Source organism: Jaculus jaculus, chromosome 1 (assembly GCF_020740685.1).
Source record: "Jaculus jaculus isolate mJacJac1 chromosome 1, mJacJac1.mat.Y.cur, whole genome shotgun sequence".
Lineage (NCBI taxonomy): Eukaryota > Metazoa > Chordata > Mammalia > Rodentia > Dipodidae > Jaculus > Jaculus jaculus.
In genome coordinates, this window is record NC_059102.1 from 171783484 (window position 1) to 171801505 (window position 18022).

An 18022-nucleotide genomic window follows, 5' to 3' on the forward strand; every position below is an offset into this window, starting at 1 on the left:
CTGTAGCAACACAGCTGGTTAGGCCGGCTATCTCATGCTGATCACAAGCTGCGGTGGGCAATTATGTATGTCTTTGATTAATAAAAAATGGGGCAATGAATGAATAGTTAATCAATGCAGTCTAGTGGAAAGGCTTTCTGAGAACCTGAGCCTCCCCCCTCCTCTCTCTTTCTCTCTGTAATGAAAGGGGCCCTTGTTGGTGAAAAGGCAGCCTCCCCCACCCCGAGGGTTAGTGTCTGCAAAACCCCCTAGTCCTGGCTTCTGTTCTGGGAGTTGCCTGGTAGCTCTGGGCGCATGGGCCCCGGGGGCAGGGTTGAGTTGATGGGCCAATGGGAAACAGCTTGTTTTGCGCCCACCCAAGTGAATCAGGCCAGGCCCAGGGAACAAGATGCGTGCGTCCACGTGCTTGCCTGCAGATGAATCTCCCCTGGGCAGTGAGACTGATCTTCGTGGGTGGACCAGTGCCTGGAACGGTGTTCAAACTCTCTCGGTTAGGAGAGGGAGAGGCAGGGGAGCAGGAGGGAGGCTGAAAGCTAGTCCAATAGAGAGGGACCGAGTTCCTGCCAGGCTGACACCAGGTTGTAGGTGAAAAAGGACTTCACCGAGTGGTGAAGAGAGAAGGAAGTGACGGGCATCAGGAGGAGGGCGCGGTAGGATGCTGGGCCTGCTGGGGGCGGGGCGGGCCGCGGGGTCCGCGCAGGGCGGGGCCCCGGCGAGGTCGGAGGATGTCTGGGGCGCGCGCTGTGGCCTGACCGCGGTGGTGCTGGCAATCGGGCTACTTTTGGCGTCCGAGTGGTCAGCGTTGTGACTTACCGGCCACGTGACCTTGGGGAAGTTCGCCAATCACTTTCAAGTTTCTGTTTTTTTGTCGTGCACTGAAGACCTCCAGTGGCCGGGAACCGCGAGCACTTGCAAGTCCCGCAGCCCCTGCGCGTGCTTCGGTGAGTGCGTTCAGACTGTCCCACGGTTTGGATAACGCATTGGTCTTATCTATGATTTGAGGTTGCTGTTGATTTCTGATGCCCGGTTTGCTACCCACGTGGTTAGTCAGATGTCACAAATGAGAAGAGGCGGGAAAGGTACCCCTCCCCCCATGCTGAGACCTGAACTGCTCGTGTTAGGCAAGTACTGTAACACAGAGCCACATCACCAGCTGATGCACAAAAAGTTTTTACTCCCTAAATTTACTGACCATGGCCTCCAGCATCCTGGCTTCTCCCCAAAAGATCCTTTCTCTCCTACTCCCTTTCCCACTAAGCCTCCTGTTTCAGGCTGCCTCTGGGTTATTTTACAGGATCCAGAGACTCACCCACTGCTGTTTCTTTCCCAGCCCAGGTAGAGTTGGAACCAGAGAGCTCCTTGAAGTCAAGGCCTTGCCCAAGGAATTTTCCAAGTGCGGCACATGCCAGGACCTGTGATCAGTCCAGCAGGACAGGGTGGGATTTGAAGATCAACTTCAGCTCTTGCCATGGCAGGCCTGCCCCTTCGAGTGGCCACCCTTCTGACTGGACTGCTGGAATGCCTTTGCTTTGCGGGGGTCCTTTTTGGCTGGACGTCTCTGGTATACGTCTTCAAAGCAGAGTATTACTTTAAGGATCTTTGCAACTATGAACCCCTGAGCAATGCCACCAGGCAGGCTGGTAAGGGCAGTGATGGCTTTTCTCCCCCTGTCCCCGCTCCTGGGGGAGGGGGAGGAGAGAGGACTCTGTCACCTAGCCACCAGTCTTTCTATGGGTTAGAAAGGTGCTTCAACGTGCCCCTCCCTGGGGGGGGGTCGAGGCAATGGGGAGGAACAGTCATTAGGGGCATTCACATTTCAAGGCAGCCCAATGATCAGCTTTCCCCCTGGCAAGCTGTGTAAGATGGAGGGGGAGGTCAAGTTGGGTGCTTGCCTAACAACATGACCCGGGGTAATCAGACTTTGGCTCATGTATCCTACACTCCTAAGAGCTTTTCTGTCCCAGATTGCAAAGCACAATCTGACATGTTCTTGCTCATCTTCACTGTGGCGTCCTTCATGAACAACTTCATGGCCTTCCCGGCTGGCTACATCTTTGACCGGTTCAAGACCACCGTGGCCCGCCTCATAGCCATGTAAGTGTGGAGGCCTAGTCTGGGCAGCAGTGAGGGAGAGAGAGTTCAGACTGTGGCCACACGCTTGGAGGGAAACCCAGCCCCAGCAGCTGGCCAACAGGATGTGGACTCTGTTCCTGCCCCTAGGGCCAGCCCGCCCTCCCCCCTTCCCCTTTCCTCATGTCCTTCCCTTGCTTGGCAGCCATGTGACATCAGGAACAGGAACTCAGGCCGATTTTCTCAGAGCACTGGCCTGAGGCCAAAGTTACCAAATTAGCAAAACCTACTACTGATGCTGTCTGCTTTCCTTGTCCCTGGGGAGCCCTCACTCTCCTCTCCCTTAGGGTGGGCCTCCCATCCAAGAGTCTTCACCCTCCCCACTTCCACCCCATCATTTGCTGGGTGTCTCCAGTTCCCCTTGGACTGGAAGGAACAGGGTGGGCCCATGTTTCCCCTCAGTAGGGGTTTTCCTTGCACTTGATTCAGAGATCCGCAGGCTTTCCATCTTGGTTACCTGATGTGCTGCTTTGTCCTGGTCTCTGAGCTAGTGGCCAAATTCTGTGATAAGCAGCGGCCTGCTGGGGACTGATACAACCCAGCAAAGTCAGGTGTGTGTTTAGCTGTCAGAGGATAAGAGGCCTATGTGGACCAGAGCCAGGGAGTACACTGAGTAAGGCAAGTGCCATGCACTTTAAGCCTTTGGGCCAATAGTGACTGTATGTCAGACCTCTGTGTTTTAGCTGTCTGAAGGCTCTTCTTCCCCCCTGTATTCCCCTTGACCTTTCCCTCTTCAGCTTTAGGGCACCATGTCTACTGCTGAAGGATAACTGTAACCTTGGGGTCATCATCCTGCAATCTTTAGAACCTTTTTGTTTGTTTGTTTACTGTTTTTTTTTTTTTTTTTGAGGTAGGGTCTCACTCTAGCTCAGGCTGACCTCGAATTCACCGCAATCCTCCTACCTTTGCCTACCAAGTGCTGGGATTAAAGGCGTGCGCCACCACGTCCTGTTTGTTTACTTTTTTTTTTAAATACATTTTATTTATTTATTTGAGAGAGAGAAACAGGGAGGGAGAGAGAGAGGGAGAGAGCAAGGGAGAGAGAGAGAGAGAGGGAGAGAGAGAATGTACACACTAGGACCTCTAGCCACTGCAAGCGAACTCCAGATGTATGCGCCTCCTGTGCATCTGGCTTACGTGGGTCCTGGAGAATCTAACTGGGGTCCTTTGGCTTTGTAGGCAAACGCCTTAATCGCTAAGTCATCTTTCCAGTCCTGTTTACTTGTTTTTAATGGTCCCGTGGATAGCTTTCTACCGCTGAGCCACATCCCCAAGCCCTATACTGAGGTCTAGTTTAGTTTAATCCTTACTCTTTCCAGAAAAGGCTGTTGAGGCCCAGAGAAGTGTGGCACACAGTGAGGAGGAATTAGGACCCAAAGTTTTGACTTGCAGACTGGGAACCAAACTTTTCTTCCAGTGGGCTGACTTCTTAGGTCTTTCAGGCAAGAGGGCTTGGGTGTGGCCCACTCTACTCCGGGATCACCCCTCTCCCAATACATGTCCTTATCTGAGCTTGTTACTTTGTTGTAAGACTGTCCAGACTTGCCTTTGACCTTGGGATGGCACACTGTCTGTGGGGTCTCTCTGGACCAAGTCAGTCTCAGCAGGTCTGCTCAGGGCTGCTCAGCCTCTCAGAGGTATTCTTGCTCTTTGGGTTTCCAGGCTGATAATCAAGTCCTAATTTGGAATTTAGGGGAAACAAGATGCTTGGTTTCCCAGATGTCTCTGTTAACAGGATCCTCTTGTTCTATATTTCAGATTTTTATACACCAGTGCCACACTAACCATTGCCTTCACCTCTGCAGGTGAGTGCTGACGGTGGGTGGTATCCTAGCTCGGGGAGTGGCTAGGTAGGGCAGGTGCAGATGCCTCAGGGCTAATGATTTTTCAGTTTAAAAAGGACTTGATAGAGACTGAATTGTGACTGGTCTATGAAAAGTTTATTCTACTGAGAAAATGAAGAGAGCAGACATGGAGATGGATTGCATCAGAGAATTTAGTCAAGAGATTATACGTTTATTCTTTAATATTTTTATTTATTTCCAAGCAAAGAAAGAGTGAGAGAGAGAGAGAGAGAGAGAGAGAGAGAGAGAGAAAGACAGAGAATGGACAGCCTCCAGCTGCTGCAAATGGACTCCAGATGCATGCACCACTTTGTGCATCTGGCTTTATGTGGGTACTGGGGAATTGAATCCAATCGTTAGACTTTGCAGGCAAGTGCCTTAATTACTAAGCAATCTCTCCAGCCCTCAAGAGATTATATCTTCACAGTATTAAAATGCTATCTCACTTTGAAAATATATTTTTTATTGACAACTTCTATACTTACAGACAACAAACCATGGTATTTCCCTCTCCTCCCCTCACCTCCCCCACTTTCTCCTTCATAACTCTGATCTCTGTCATATTCTCTCCCTCTCTGCATTATTCTCTTTTAATTTAATGTCATCATCTTATGAGGGTCTTGTGTGGGTATTACTAGGCACTGTGAGGTCTTGGATATTGAGGCCAAATTCTATCCAGACAGTTGTATGTAAGGAGTGGTACCCTTCCTTGGCTCTTACATTCTTTCCCCTACCTCTTCTGCAGTGGACCCTGAGCCTTGGAGGGTGTGAGATGTTTCAGTGCTGGTCACTCCACCGTCCCTTCTTCTTAGCACTGTGTTGCCTTTTGGGTCATCCCAGTGGTCATTGCCATCTGAAAAGGAAGCTTCTCTAACCAGAAGTGAGAGAAGCATTAATGTATGGTATGAACATTAAAGTGTAGTGCTTTCAGGGCAATTTGGTGAGAATGATATATGCATTTATCCAGACAAGAAGAGGCCTTATACTCCTAAGGCTTATGACCTCCCCTGCCATAGGCTTTGGATTAGGTTTTCACTACCAGGCATGTATTTCCTCCCATAGAATGGGCCTTAAGTCCAATTAGAGAGCAGTTGGATTCCTCCAAGCAGACATGCCACTATTGCACTCGTTCAGTCATTTGGCCTGTCTGGCCAAACTTGAGGTTTCCAGTGTCCACTGTTTTCACCACTGATGACTTCTGTCTCCCATAACTGCATACAGTTCAGCGTTTTTCAGCTTTCAGTTGGCTGGACTATAGCGAGAAGGCTTTCTGCTCAGCACCAACTTGATTTCTCAGGGACTTTGCCTCTCAGGCATGTGAAGTCTTCATCAGTAGGGTCTTTCAATCTCTTTCTCATGGGGAACCAAGGGCCTTGGCAATAGCCTGTAATGTTTTGGAGGTAACAGGGGCCTCCCTGGCCAACAACTCACTGGAAGGTATCACATACCAGGCACTGAAAATTTTCTAGTAACAATCTAAGGCTTCTGGATGTGCTATTGTTTAAGAAACTAGATTTTCATATGTCTTATTCAGAATATCTTGAATTTTGATTGAACCTCCCCCTGCCCTTCTTTTATATACAATCTCTTCCCCTGACCTCGCTTAGGCCTTTCCTCTCCCTGTAATCTGTCTTTCTACTTACATATATACAATACCATCCCCTTAAGTCCTTCCCTCTCCTCCCTCCCTTATAGCTTTTCTCTAGCGTATGGGCCTCTGCTACTGATTTTTGGTTCCAGATCACACACAAGTCTATACATTTGTAGCTAGGACCCACATATAAGAGAGAATATGTGACGTTTGGCTTTCTGGGCCTGGGTTACCTCAGTATAATCCTTTCCAGATCCATCCATTTTCCTATAAATTTTATAATTTCATTTTTCTTTACTGCTGAATAGAACTCCATTGTGTAGATAAACCACATCTTTATTATCCATTCATCTGTGGATGGACATCTAGGTTGGTTCCATTTCCTAGCTAATGTGAATAGAGCAGCAATAAACATGGTTGTGCAAGTATCTCTAAGGCAGTGAAAAGAGTCATTAGGACATATGCCTAGGAGTGCTATAGCTGGATCATATGTCAAATCTATTTTTAGGTGTCTCAAGAACCTTTGCACGGATTTTCACAATGGCTGTACCAGATTACATTCCCAGTAACAGTGTAGAAGGGTTCCCCTTTTACTGTATCCTCACCAACATTTATTGTCATTTGTTTTCTTGATGGTAGCCATTCTGATGGGGGAAAAGATAGTAAAAGGTAGTTTTAATTTGCATTTCCCTGATGGCTAAGGATGTAGAACACTTTTTTAGATGTTTATATGCCATGTGTATTTCTTCTGGTGAAAACTCTCTATTTAGTTCCATAGCCAATTTTTTTGATTGGGTTGTTTGATTTCTTATTGTTCTGTTTTTTGAGTTCTTTGTATATTCTGGATATTAATCTTCTGCCAGATGTATAGCTGGCAAAGATTTTCTCCCATTTTGTAGGTTGTCTCTTTGCTGTATTCACAGTGTCCTTTGCTGTACAAAAGCTTTGTAATTTTATGAGATCCCAGTGGTTGATTAGTGGTTTTATTTTCTGTATAATTGGGGTTATGTTCAGAAAGTCATTACCTATGTCAATATGTTGAAGGGTTTCCCCTACCTTTTCTTGTAGCAATTTCACAGTTTCAGGTCTGATATTAAGGTCCCTGATCTACTTGGATTTGATGGAGAAATGATAAGGATCTATTTTCATCTTTCTACATATAAATATCCACATATAACAGCACTTGTTGAAGAGGCTGTCTTTTCTCCAATGAATATTTTTGGCATTTTTGTCAAATATCACATGGCTGTAGCTGCCTGGATTGACATCTGGGTCCTCTGTTCCATTGATCTACATGTCTGTCTTTGTGCCAATACCATGCTATTTTTGTTACTATGGCTTTGTCATATAGCTTAAAATTGGGTATAGTGATACCACCAGCCTTATTTTTGTTGCTTAAAATCACTTTGGCTATTCGAGGTTGTTGTTTTTTTTTTTTGTGCTTCCAAATGAAATTTAGCAAATTTTTTCTATTTCTGTGAAGAATGCCATTGGAATTTTGATGGGGATTGCATTAAATGTGTAGATTGCTTTTGGTAAGATTGACACTTTCACAATATTGATTCTTCCAATCCAAGAACAAGGGATGCCTTTCCATTTCTTCGTGTCTTCTGCAATTTCTCACTTGAGTGTTTTAAAGTTCTCACTGTAGAGACCTTCACTTCCTTAAGTTTATTCCAAGGTACTTTTTTTTTTTTTTTTTTTTTGAGGCAATTGTGAATGGGAGACATTCTCTGGACATTGTTTTTAGTATATAGGAAAGCGACTGATTTCTATGTATTTATTTTGTATCCTGCTACGTTGCTAAAAGTGCTTATCAGCTCTAACAGTTTGCTGGTACAGTTTTTAGAGTCTTTATGTATAGAATCATATCATCTGCAAATAGTGATAATTTGATCTCTTCCTTTCTAATTTGTATCCCTTTTATGAGTGTCTCTTGCCTTATTGCTATAGCTAAGAAGTCCAGTACTATATTAAATAAAAGTGGAGACAGTGGACACACTTGGTTTGTTCCTGAATTTAGTGGAAAAGCTTCGACTTTTTCCCCATTTAGTATTGTGTTGGCTGTAGGCTTGTCATAAGTAGCTTTATTATGCTGAGATGTGTTCCTCCTAGTCCCAATCTCTACAATGCTGCTACCATGAGAGGATTTTGTCGAATGCCTTTTCTGCAGCTATTGAGATGAGCATGTGATTTTTTGTCCTTCAGTCCATTTATATGATGTATTACATTTATTGATTTGTATATGTTGAACCATCCCTGCATCCCTGGGATAAAGCCAACTTGGTCAGGTGAATGATCTTTTTGATATATTCATGTATTCTGTTTGCCAATATTGTGTTCAGAATTTTTGCATCTATGTTTATGAGGATGATAGGTGTGTAATTTTCTTTTCTTTTTTTTTTTTGTTCTGTCTTTGCCTGGTTTTGTTATGAGGGTGATGCTGGCTTCATAGAAGGCGTTTGGTACAATTCCTCCCTTTTCTATTTTATGGAAAAGTTTAAGAAGCATTGGTGTTAGTTCTTTCATGAAGGTCTGGTAAAATTTGCCAGTGAATCCATCTGGGCCTGGGTTTTTGTTTTTTTTAGTTAGGGGATTTTTTTATAACTGCTTGGATCTCTGTACTTGTTGTAGGTCTATTTAAATAGTTTATCTCATCTTTATTTAATTTTGTTAGGTCCTATTAATCAAAGAAATCATCCATTTCTTTCAGATTTTCAAATTAGAGGCATATATATTCTTAAAGTATGGACTTATGATTTTCTGAATTTCTTTGGTATCTGTTGTAATGTGCCTTTTTCATCTCTAATTTTATTAATTTTTGTCTCTTCTGTCTTTCTTCTGGTCAAATTTGCTAAGGGTTTATCAATCTTATTTATCCTTTCAAAGAACAAAGTCTTTGTTTTGTTGATTCTTTGGATTGTTATTTGGTTTCTATTTTATTAGTTTCTGCCTAATCTTTATTATTTCTTCCCATCTACTGATTTCTGCTTTGTCTTGTTCTTCTTTTTCCAAGACCTTAAGGTGGAACATTAAATTGTTTATTTGTGAACTGTCTAATTTCTCAATATAGGCACTTAGAGCTCTAAATTTCCTACTTAGGACTGCCTTCATTGTGTCCCAAAGTTTGGCATGTTGTATTATCATCATCATTTGATTCTATGAATTTATTGATTTCCTTTTTGATTTCTTCAATGACCATTGATCATTCAATAGTGTACTGTTTAGTCTCCGTGAATTTCTGTATGCTTTGCAGCTTTTCTTGTTGCTGATTGGCAGTTTAATCTCATTGTGGTCAGATAGAGTACAAGGGATTATTTCAATTTTCCTGTATTTGTGGAGATTTGCTTTGTGTCTTAATATATGGTCTATTTTAGAGAATGTTCCACAGAGTTTTTTTTAATTTGGATGTATTCTTCAGAACCTGGATCTCAGCCTGGTTTTTCTTCAGTATGTCTATTTTTTTACTCATGTCTTGTAATGACCTCTTTATTTCATTAAGCTGGTTTCTTGTGTTCTCTTTCAGAATTTTATTTTCTTCTTTAATTCCTTTGTTTTCTTCTTTGATTCCCTTCATTTCTTCTCTGATTTCTTTGAGCATCGATACCATCATTTTCTTTAAGTCTTTATCAGGCATTTCGTCTAATACAGAATCATTGATTATCATTTCTGATGATTTTTTTTTTTTTTGTGGGACTGTCTTGATTCTTTGAGTTTCTTGTATTATATCATAGCAACTGTCGCATCCTGAATTGACTTGATTCTTGGGTTTTCTACTTATCTACAGTGTTCCCAGACATGGCAGTTCAACTCTATATATCCTCAGAATATGAGTTCAAGGTGCCAGGTGTAGCTCTTGTCCCCCAATTAAGCCGCAGAAGTAATCCTAGGTATTGAGTTTGCTTGCTAAGAAAGCATTCTAGTGGACTGGGTGGAATAATTTACTGGCATATTCTAAACTTCAACTGAGTAACATACACAATCAGTAAAACTGAGCACAAAGTATGCAATTGTGGGGATTAAAACAGATAGTCATATAAAGCCCAAATCCCTAAGGGTGTGTGTTGTTCTACACCCTGAATCTTGTTAGCTGGGAGGTAGAGATTTCTGTTCTGAATTGGGTTCCAGGTCAACCTGGATCTTGGTCAGACCCTGTCCCCAATAATGATAGAAGCAAAAAACAAAGGCCTTATATATATGAAAGCACCAAAGGCAACAAAATTCAACCCCCAAATATAGGTTATTTGAAAATGGTAAAGCCAACCAAGAATATATACCCCATAACCTGCCCTGACAAGGAAAGACAGATTAGCTCTTGCAGGACTGTGTACTTGTGTGTCTTTCTTTCTTTCTTTCTTTCTTTCTTTCTTTCTTTCTTTCTTTCTTTCTTTCTTTCTTTCTTTCTTCCTTCCTTCCTTCCTTCCTTCCTTCCTTCCTTTCTTTCTTTCTTTCTTTCTTTCTCTCTTTCTTTCTCTCTCTCTCTCTTTCTTTCTCTCTCTCTCTCTCTCTTTCTTTCTCTCTCTCTCTCTCTCTCTCTCTTTCTTTCTTTCTTTTGTCAATCAGCCTCGTTACCTTTTGGGGTGGCTTCCAATCTCACCAATGCTGAGAGCCCGCCTCGGTCCCTCCATGTCGTGCTGTGCAGCTGTACCTCTGATCCCCTCTGCTGCCTGCGCTGCCACTGGGGGCTGCATGCTGGCTGGAGGTTCGCGGTTCTTACGATGGCGGATGGGAGAGTTCAGACTTCTGGAGTTGCTCGCGCTTTCAGTAGCTCTTTAGTTGATCTCGGCTGTCTTCCCTTCAGATTTCTTAACTTTGCAAGAGGCTGATGGAGTTGAACCATCTGTTGCTTGTTCTCTGCCGCCGCCGCCACCGGGTGCAGCTGGCGGGGCTGCGCTGGGCGGGCACGCAGGTCATGGGCCGCCAGTGCCTCAGTGGGACTCTGGCCGTTTTCCTCCTTTCTGGTGGGTCTTGGTGTCTCTGGCTTCTCCGCTGTGTCTAAGAATAACCTATACTTCACTTTTTAGAAGAAGAGTGTATTTTGCTGGAGTTTTGTTTAAATCCCTCCCTAGGCTGGTTTGGTGTGGCTCCTAAACCGCCATCTTCCCCGGAAGTCTGCTCTCTCACTTTTTGTAAAGAAATGGTCGTGTGCTTGCCTGAGGCCACAGAGAAAGTAGTTTGGTTATGCTGGCCAAGAGATGCTTCCTACATTCCTCTCCCTGGATCATGACCCTGTCAGATCATGTAGCTCACTGTTTGGCTTGGGAGGCAAAATCTCAGCGCATAACTATGGCGTATGTAATGGCTGTGCTGAAGCCAGATGATGACGCGAGGTATCGCCACACCCTCAGGCTGTGTTTTGGTCCAAACAGAACTCATGAGATTCACTTGTGTGAATTTTGGGCAATAATCCCTGTCTTCCTCTACAAAGATAGGGCTTTTTTGTTCTAGAAATGACACTGAGGCTGCAAGGACTCGGTTATGAAATTGATCTCCAGCAGCCGTTAGGTTGGTGGTCTCATCAGGCGAGATGTATATTTGGAAAGGACAGAGAGTGAATGGCAAATACTGATTCCTCTAAATCAGCTCTTTTAAGGCGCCTCAGATTACAGAACAGTAGTTGCTTAAGAGGATGTTAGAAGCCACAGGCATGCTGTACTAAAAAGCACTGGATCACCTGGGGAAAAATAATTCCCTCTATTTGTCCTTTTGGTCTTAATACCATGAAAGTCACCCTGGATGTGGAGACGCTCTGACCCCCACACTAGGCATGTCTCAGGCTTTGAACATGCTGGGGCCCATGCCTCTGCTACAATTGACTAACACTGTATTTCTTACTTTGTATTTATATTTGCATTTACTTTCTATTCTTGATAAGTATTATGTCTCTGTTTATAGTAGGGGGATAGAAAATATCTTTTAGAAACAGGTTTCTTTTGAATAAACATGAGTCAAATTAATTTTTTATGGGGGTTGCTGAGGATCAAACCCAGGGTATCACATATCCTAAGCTGGCACTCTGCCCCTGAGCCACATTTCTATCTTCCTCTAAATAAAAACATTTTAACAAATAACATAACAGGTAGGATTGTGGACAGAATCATGAAAGGGGGCAGAGGTCTGTGGTTTGGCAAAAATTAATTAATGAAGGGCTCCTCTCTCCTTGGTCCTTGAGTTGTTCCGTGACTATCCTTATCTATCACTTAGCGGGGCTGCCGCAACAATTTGCTAGTCAGTGTCTTTTCTTTTCTTTTTTTTTTTCCAAGAGGGTAGCATGTCTACTTATTCTGCATTTTTGATGCCAAGTACCATGCCAGGAACCATGGAAGTACTCAGCTGTTTCCTAACTCTCAGTTCTCACAGTAACCTGATTAGGCAGGGAAAGTTGAGGCAATTGTTTCCATGTAGCAAGCAGGTGAGGTGACACAGATTCACACACCAGCTCACGACTGAAGTGTGAGCTTAGGGGCTGAGTCCAGGATCCCCTGTCCCAGAATGTCAGAGGGCATGTTTGTGGTTTGGCACACACCCTCACCTCACATGCCCACCATCTTTGGGGGGAGGGGAAGGAGTGTGGCTCAGGACTTCTGCAGGTACATTTGGAGCATCTTGGTCAGTTCCCTAAGGCCGTGGAGTGATGCTAATAGGCTGGTTGCAGTTAGGGTTCGGATTGTGGTACCCTTGGGAAGTTAGCATGTGGGAGCTGGGATTTTTTGAGGAGAGGGAGGATGTGCTGACATGCGGGGCTCCACGTGTGTGAGTTGTGATGACGCCATCCCTCCTGTGCTTTTGATGGCTACAGATTTGGCCCAGCTGCTCTTCCTGGCCATGCCCATGCTCACGGTTGGGGGGATTCTGTTTCTCATCACGAACCTCCAGGTACGAGCCCGCCTCGGTTCTAGGTGCTTGCAGAGGGGAGGACCATGGAGGGATGGAAAGGCACTTTCCTACAGTTGCTGACCTCTGAGACAGGGTGGGAGCTCTTGGGGTACAGGGTGAGTGTTGGGTGTTATAAATGCCCGGTACATGCTGAAAGCTGAAGAGGTCTTTGGTTCATGGATAAGTTAGTGATCTGGGCTGATCATGTCTTCTCCAGGTTGGGAACCTATTTGGCAAACACTGTTCAACCATCATCACCCTCTACAATGGGGCATTTGACTCTTCCTCAGCCGTCTTTCTTATTGTTAAGGTAAAAATACCTATATCCAACATTAAATTTGAGCACTTGAGTCCTTATCTTATCGAAAAACTTAATATTTATTCTTAGTTAATTAACTATTAATTTATTTGTCTGTGAGCAGGTGTGTGCATGCCATGGGCTATGTGTGGAGGTCAGCAGGCAACCTTGAGATGTCTGTTTTTCTTCCACTCCACCTTCTTTGAGACAGGGTCTCTTGCCATTGCAAACAAATGCCAGCCTAGCTGGCCCAGCTTCCTGGCTCTGCCTCCCATTGCTGGAGATTGGGATTACAGCCTCAGGCACCACTCTGCATCCAGCTTTAATGTGGGTGCTGTGCAATTGAACTTGGGTGGGCAGGCTTGCAAGCAAGTGCTTTTAATCACTGAGCCATCTCCAGCCTTTTCTTCTCTTCCTCCTTCTCCTTTCTTCTTCTTCTTCTTCTTCCTCCTCCTCCTCCTCCTCCTCCTCCTCCTCTTCTTCTTCTTCTTTTTAATACTTAAAATTTTGTGTGCTTGTGTTTGTGTGTGAGTGTGGGCATTTGTTTGGCAGGCATGTGTGTGAGGGTCAGAGAACAACTTCCAGGTGGGCCTGGAAGAGGGCTTTACCTCTCTGGCTCGCGCTGTTCTTATCAGCTGCTGCCTTTCGGCTGCCTTCTGGGGAATTCTGCTTCTGGCTCTCCTCTCAGCTTTGATTGCAGAAGCCTGCCATGGCTTCCAGCTTTTCACGTGGGATCTGGGGGACAAAACTACTTCAGCTTCCCAAATACTGAGATACAGGTGCACATCACTGTGCCTGGCCTTGCTGGTGGATTTAGTTGTTTATGTCATGCTAACTAATTTATCTGGTCAGTGACCTGCCCAGCCCAGGAGATGAATCCTGATTGGGCTAAGCCAACCATGAAAAATTCTGTCTCTACTACTAGTGAAAGATAGAAGTGGGCATATAATCAAGACTTTGTTAGTGATAAAAGAGGTATATACAGTGTAGAACTTCAGACGACATCTCCCCCGCCCCACAAAAAGGTGAGAATAGAGTGGTAGAAAGAAAGCTTTGTGGCTGAGGATATACTCCGTTGATATAGTGCTTGCCCAGCGTGCATAGAGCCTTGGGTCAATTCTCAGCACTGCATTAAACTAGACATAGCAATGCATGCCTGTAATCCCAGGCATGGGTGACTTGGGAGAAGGAAGCAAGAGGATCAGGAGTTCAAAGTTATCGTTGGCTACATAGAGTTCCAGGTCATCCTGGGTTATAAACTCTGGCTCAAAAAACAAACAGACTGGTTGGAGAGATTGCTCAGTGGTTAACACTTGCCTGAAAAGCCTAACAACCTGGGTTCAAGTCCTAGTTCCCATGTAAAGCCAAATGCATAAAGTGGCACATGTGTCTGGAGTTTACTTCCAGTGGCTAGAGGACCTGGTGGACCAATTCTCTCTCTCCCTGTACCTCTCTGATTGCAAATAAACAAATAAAAATAAAAATATAAAAAAACAAACAAAAGAGGCTTCCTTGTCCCTCTGTGTAGTGGGAGGGCATGAGGAGTGATAGCTGGAGTTGTAGCAACCATGCTTTGATTACATGGCGGCCAGCTGAAGGACAAAATGGCTGAATGAAAGATGGTGGGTTCTAAGCTGCCCCACCTGGGTCTTCTCTCTGGGCTTTGTGTTAGTAACGTAGCACAAAGTGACAGCTACTGATAAGAATTAGGAGCAAAATAGCCCCATTTTGTAGGTAGCTAGTCAGGGTTACAGGTCCCAAAAGAATATCACTAATGACAAGTAGAGTAAGCAGAGTATGTGAATGAATTCCAAAAGGCCCTGACTCACAAAGATGTTGGCTGACTACCAGCCCTTGTGACCTTGTTCCTTTTTTGTTTCTAATCAAGAGCCTCCATGTAAACTCAAAGTAAGCAATCCAGTCCACCTTGATCTAATACCTAATTTGTAATCCCCAGGGGTGGAATTCCCATGTACGTTTACAGTAACCAATCTAATGCACCCTGACTTAATGCCTAATTTACATCATTAGGAGCATAAAGACCCCTATTGGATGAAAATATTTTATGAGGAAATGCAAACATGTGTCTATCACCCCAGATAGGGCTCAGATGACAGACCAAAGCTTGATAACACCAAAGTTTAATGTGGTGAACCAATGAGTTTACTGGGGGTTACTTTTGGAGTGAGGTGACTTAACAGTTGCTGCATCACTGAAAAGCCACCCCAACATAGGTGAAGATGTGTGGGAGCTGTATCTCTGGACTTCTGGACAAGTGAATTTGGCTGTCCTTAGAACCTCATGTGAATAGAATGATCCAGAATTTTGTGACTGACTGATTTCATTCACTTTTGCCATATGCTCAAGGTTGATCTGTATTATAGCATATATCCCTCTCCAAAGACTGAATAACATGTCATCACATGGATATGGTACATTTTGTTTACCCATTCATCTGTTGATGGGCACTTCAGTTACTTCCCTCCTTAGGTGGTTGTCAGTGATGCTGCTGTGAGCATGGTGCTTCATTGATGTCTCTCTCCCTTTTCTACAGCTTCTCTATGAACGGGACATCAAACTCAGGACCTCCTTCCTTTTCCTGTCTGTCTGCAGTGTCTGGCATGTTGGGCGTACGTTTCTCCTGATGCCCCGGGGGCACATCCCCTACCCAGTGCCTCCTGACTACAGCTATGGGTAAGGACTGTTGGCTAAAGCCCCATCTGACCTAAGGTAGGAGGCAGGGAATAGCAAACCTTTCATAGGAGAAGATTCTCAGAAGATTGTATCAGCTAGGTATTCCTGTGTGACAAGCAAGCCCAAAATGCAATGGTACTTTGTGTTGCAATGCTTAAGACACCAAGAGTTCATTTCTCACAATCTGTGAATAGTTGGCTGGTTTTATTACCATTTCCAGGTCTGGATGGTCTTTCAGGGTCATTTATACTTCTGATCATCTGGTGGGTGGTAGTTAGCTGGTGGGGTGGCCTTACTTATGTGGTAGAGGTAGGCATGTCTGAATCAAATGGCTCATCCTCCAGCAAGCTGGCTTGGGCTTGCTCACATAGTGCTTCCAGGGTTCCAAGAGCCTGCAGAAGTGCATGAGACAGAGGGAGAAAGGGGGGTGGGAGTGAGGGAGGGAGAGAATGGGCATGCCAGGGCCTCCAGCTACTGCAAATGAACTCCCCATGTGCATGCCACCTTGCACATCTGGCTTACATGGGTCCTGGGGAATTGAACCTGGGTCCTTTGGCTTTCCTGGCAAGCATCTTAACTGCTAAGTCATCTCTCCAGCCCTCCTTGAGGTTTAGACTTGAAACTAGTCTGTCAATGTTGCTTCATTCTTTTGGCTGGGTAATTAACACATCTACCCAGAGCCAGTGATGAGAGATCATTAAATCTGCAAAGTCCTGTTGTGAAGGACAGAGCGGGTCAGTATTCATTTCTGCAGTCCTGTACAAGAAGTGGAGGATTGACACTCCTTTACCGCTTGTTTACTGTTTTTCAGACCCTTTAATGCTCTTGATTTCACTCTCACAATAACCCTCTCAGTTTATTACTGTTGCCTTCATTTTCCAACTTTGAAAATGAGGCTCAGCAGGGTGAACTGGAGCCACATTTCTACACCAGGAAGAGGCAGGGCTGGGGCTCACACTGAGGCCAGACCTGCTCCTCCTGTCACTGCACCTCAAACTTGTCTGCCTACCAATTACCCTGAGGTCATGAGACTAAAATAATAAAATTAAATAAAAAAGGCAGGCAGGTTGGTGGCACACACCTACCATCCAAGAACTTGGGAGATTGAGACAGGAGAATTGCCAGTCAGAGCTACAAAGTGAGACCCAGTCTCTAAAAAAGTTGGGTGAGGATGCTAGAGAAATGCTCAGTGGGTAAAGTATTTGCTGTGTAAGCATGAGGACCTGAGTTAGGAGCCTCAGAATGCACATAAAAGCTGAGCATGGTGGTGTATGTTTGTAATCACAGTGCTGGGGAAGAGGGTGGCGGAGTTAGGTGGATAATCCCTGTGGCTTGCTGGCTAGCCTAGTGGATGAGCTCCAGGTTCAGTGAGACACTCTGAAAAAGTAAGAGTAACTGAGGAAGTCACTCAACATTGACTTCTGGCCTCCACATGCACTCACACACATACATATACAAATAATGATAGTAAAATTTAAAAAATGGAGGCCCATCTGCCATCCACTAGACATTTTGACCTAAGTGGCCCAGTGTACCATCTGGCCATCAGATGTTAAAGGTGATTTCATATGGAGTGAAATCAGAATACACAACCCTGTCACCTCTGGTTTGAAATGGTTCAGTTCACAGTCCTTGTCCTGGCTTCTGTTTCTTCAGCTTGTGTTTGAGATTTGGCACCAGAAAGGAAAAGAGGACAGCTGAGCATGAAGTCAGGGAGCTTCAGTCAAAGGAGTTCCTTCCATCGCAGGAAGGTGAGCCCTGTGGGGTGACCTGGAGATCCTGGCCTGTCTTGCATCTCAGCTGGCTTCTCACCTGCTCTTCTCTCTGGGAAGCCCCCTTGAGCCAGGCAGAGAGAGAACCTGATGGGCCTTCCTGGCCCCCTCACTGGGCAGAGGGTCCAGATAGGGTAGGACCTGCTGTCATTTTGGTTTCTCTTTTCCCTTTCTCATCTTATTCCCTATTCTTCTTCCTCTTCATCTTCTATATCCTTCCTCCGCATCCCCAGTCTTGCCCTCTCCTGGGATTCCATGGCATCAAGGCTGGCTCATGTGTCCCAATTTCTGCAGGTCATCTGGATCTGCCCTTTTTAGTTCCACTGCCATCGCTGCCTCCTCCTACCCCTCCTCTATGTGTTCTGGGTGTTTGATTACAAATATCGCAACCATTACTCGCTACAGTAGAAATAAAAATAGGAGGTAGAGAGAGGAAGTGGGGAGATGTAGGTCAGAGGGTTCAACACAGCAGCTGTGTAGAAGGAACCAGTATGGAGGTCTTATGCACAACTTGAGGACCAGAATTAATAAAATTATATTGTATTTGAGATTTTTTTTTTTTGCTACATGAGCAGATTTTAGCTGTTTTTGCCAAAAGGGGGTAACCATGTGAGATGATGGATATGTTAATTTGCTTTACTATAGTAACCATTTTACTATCTATAAGTATCCAATGATTTTATGTTGTATATCTTAAATATGAACAACACAATTGTTTTTTAAAGAATAGGGGCTGACGGCCTGGAGAGATGGCTTAGCAGTTAAGGCACTTGCCTGTAAAGCCTAAAGACCTGGCTTTGACTCCCCAGAACCCATG

At 44.7% G+C, this 18022-nt stretch overlaps 1 protein-coding gene across 3 annotated transcripts in view; it reads left to right on the forward strand.

Annotated features, from left to right (window-relative positions):
* Positions 1–406: 406 nt before the first annotated feature.
* Positions 407–18022, forward strand: part of Slc43a3 (solute carrier family 43 member 3) — a 29248-nt gene continuing 11632 nt past the window's right edge. The window contains exons 1-9 of one of the 3 annotated variants that reach the window (XM_045142084.1): positions 407–490; positions 882–941; positions 1331–1640; positions 1965–2094; positions 3889–3935; positions 12365–12441; positions 12659–12751; positions 15294–15433; positions 17090–17184. In XM_045142084.1, coding sequence (XP_044998019.1) covers positions 1469–1640; positions 1965–2094; positions 3889–3935; positions 12365–12441; positions 12659–12751; positions 15294–15433; positions 17090–17184 — 754 coding nt within the window. In that variant the 5' untranslated portion in view covers positions 407–490; positions 882–941; positions 1331–1468. Of the gene's footprint in view, positions 491–758; positions 942–1330; positions 1641–1964; positions 2095–3888; positions 3936–12364; positions 12442–12658; positions 12752–15293; positions 15434–17089; positions 17185–18022 lie in introns of those variants that run through there. The other 2 variants (XM_045142085.1, XM_045142086.1) reach the window with 2 other exon arrangements.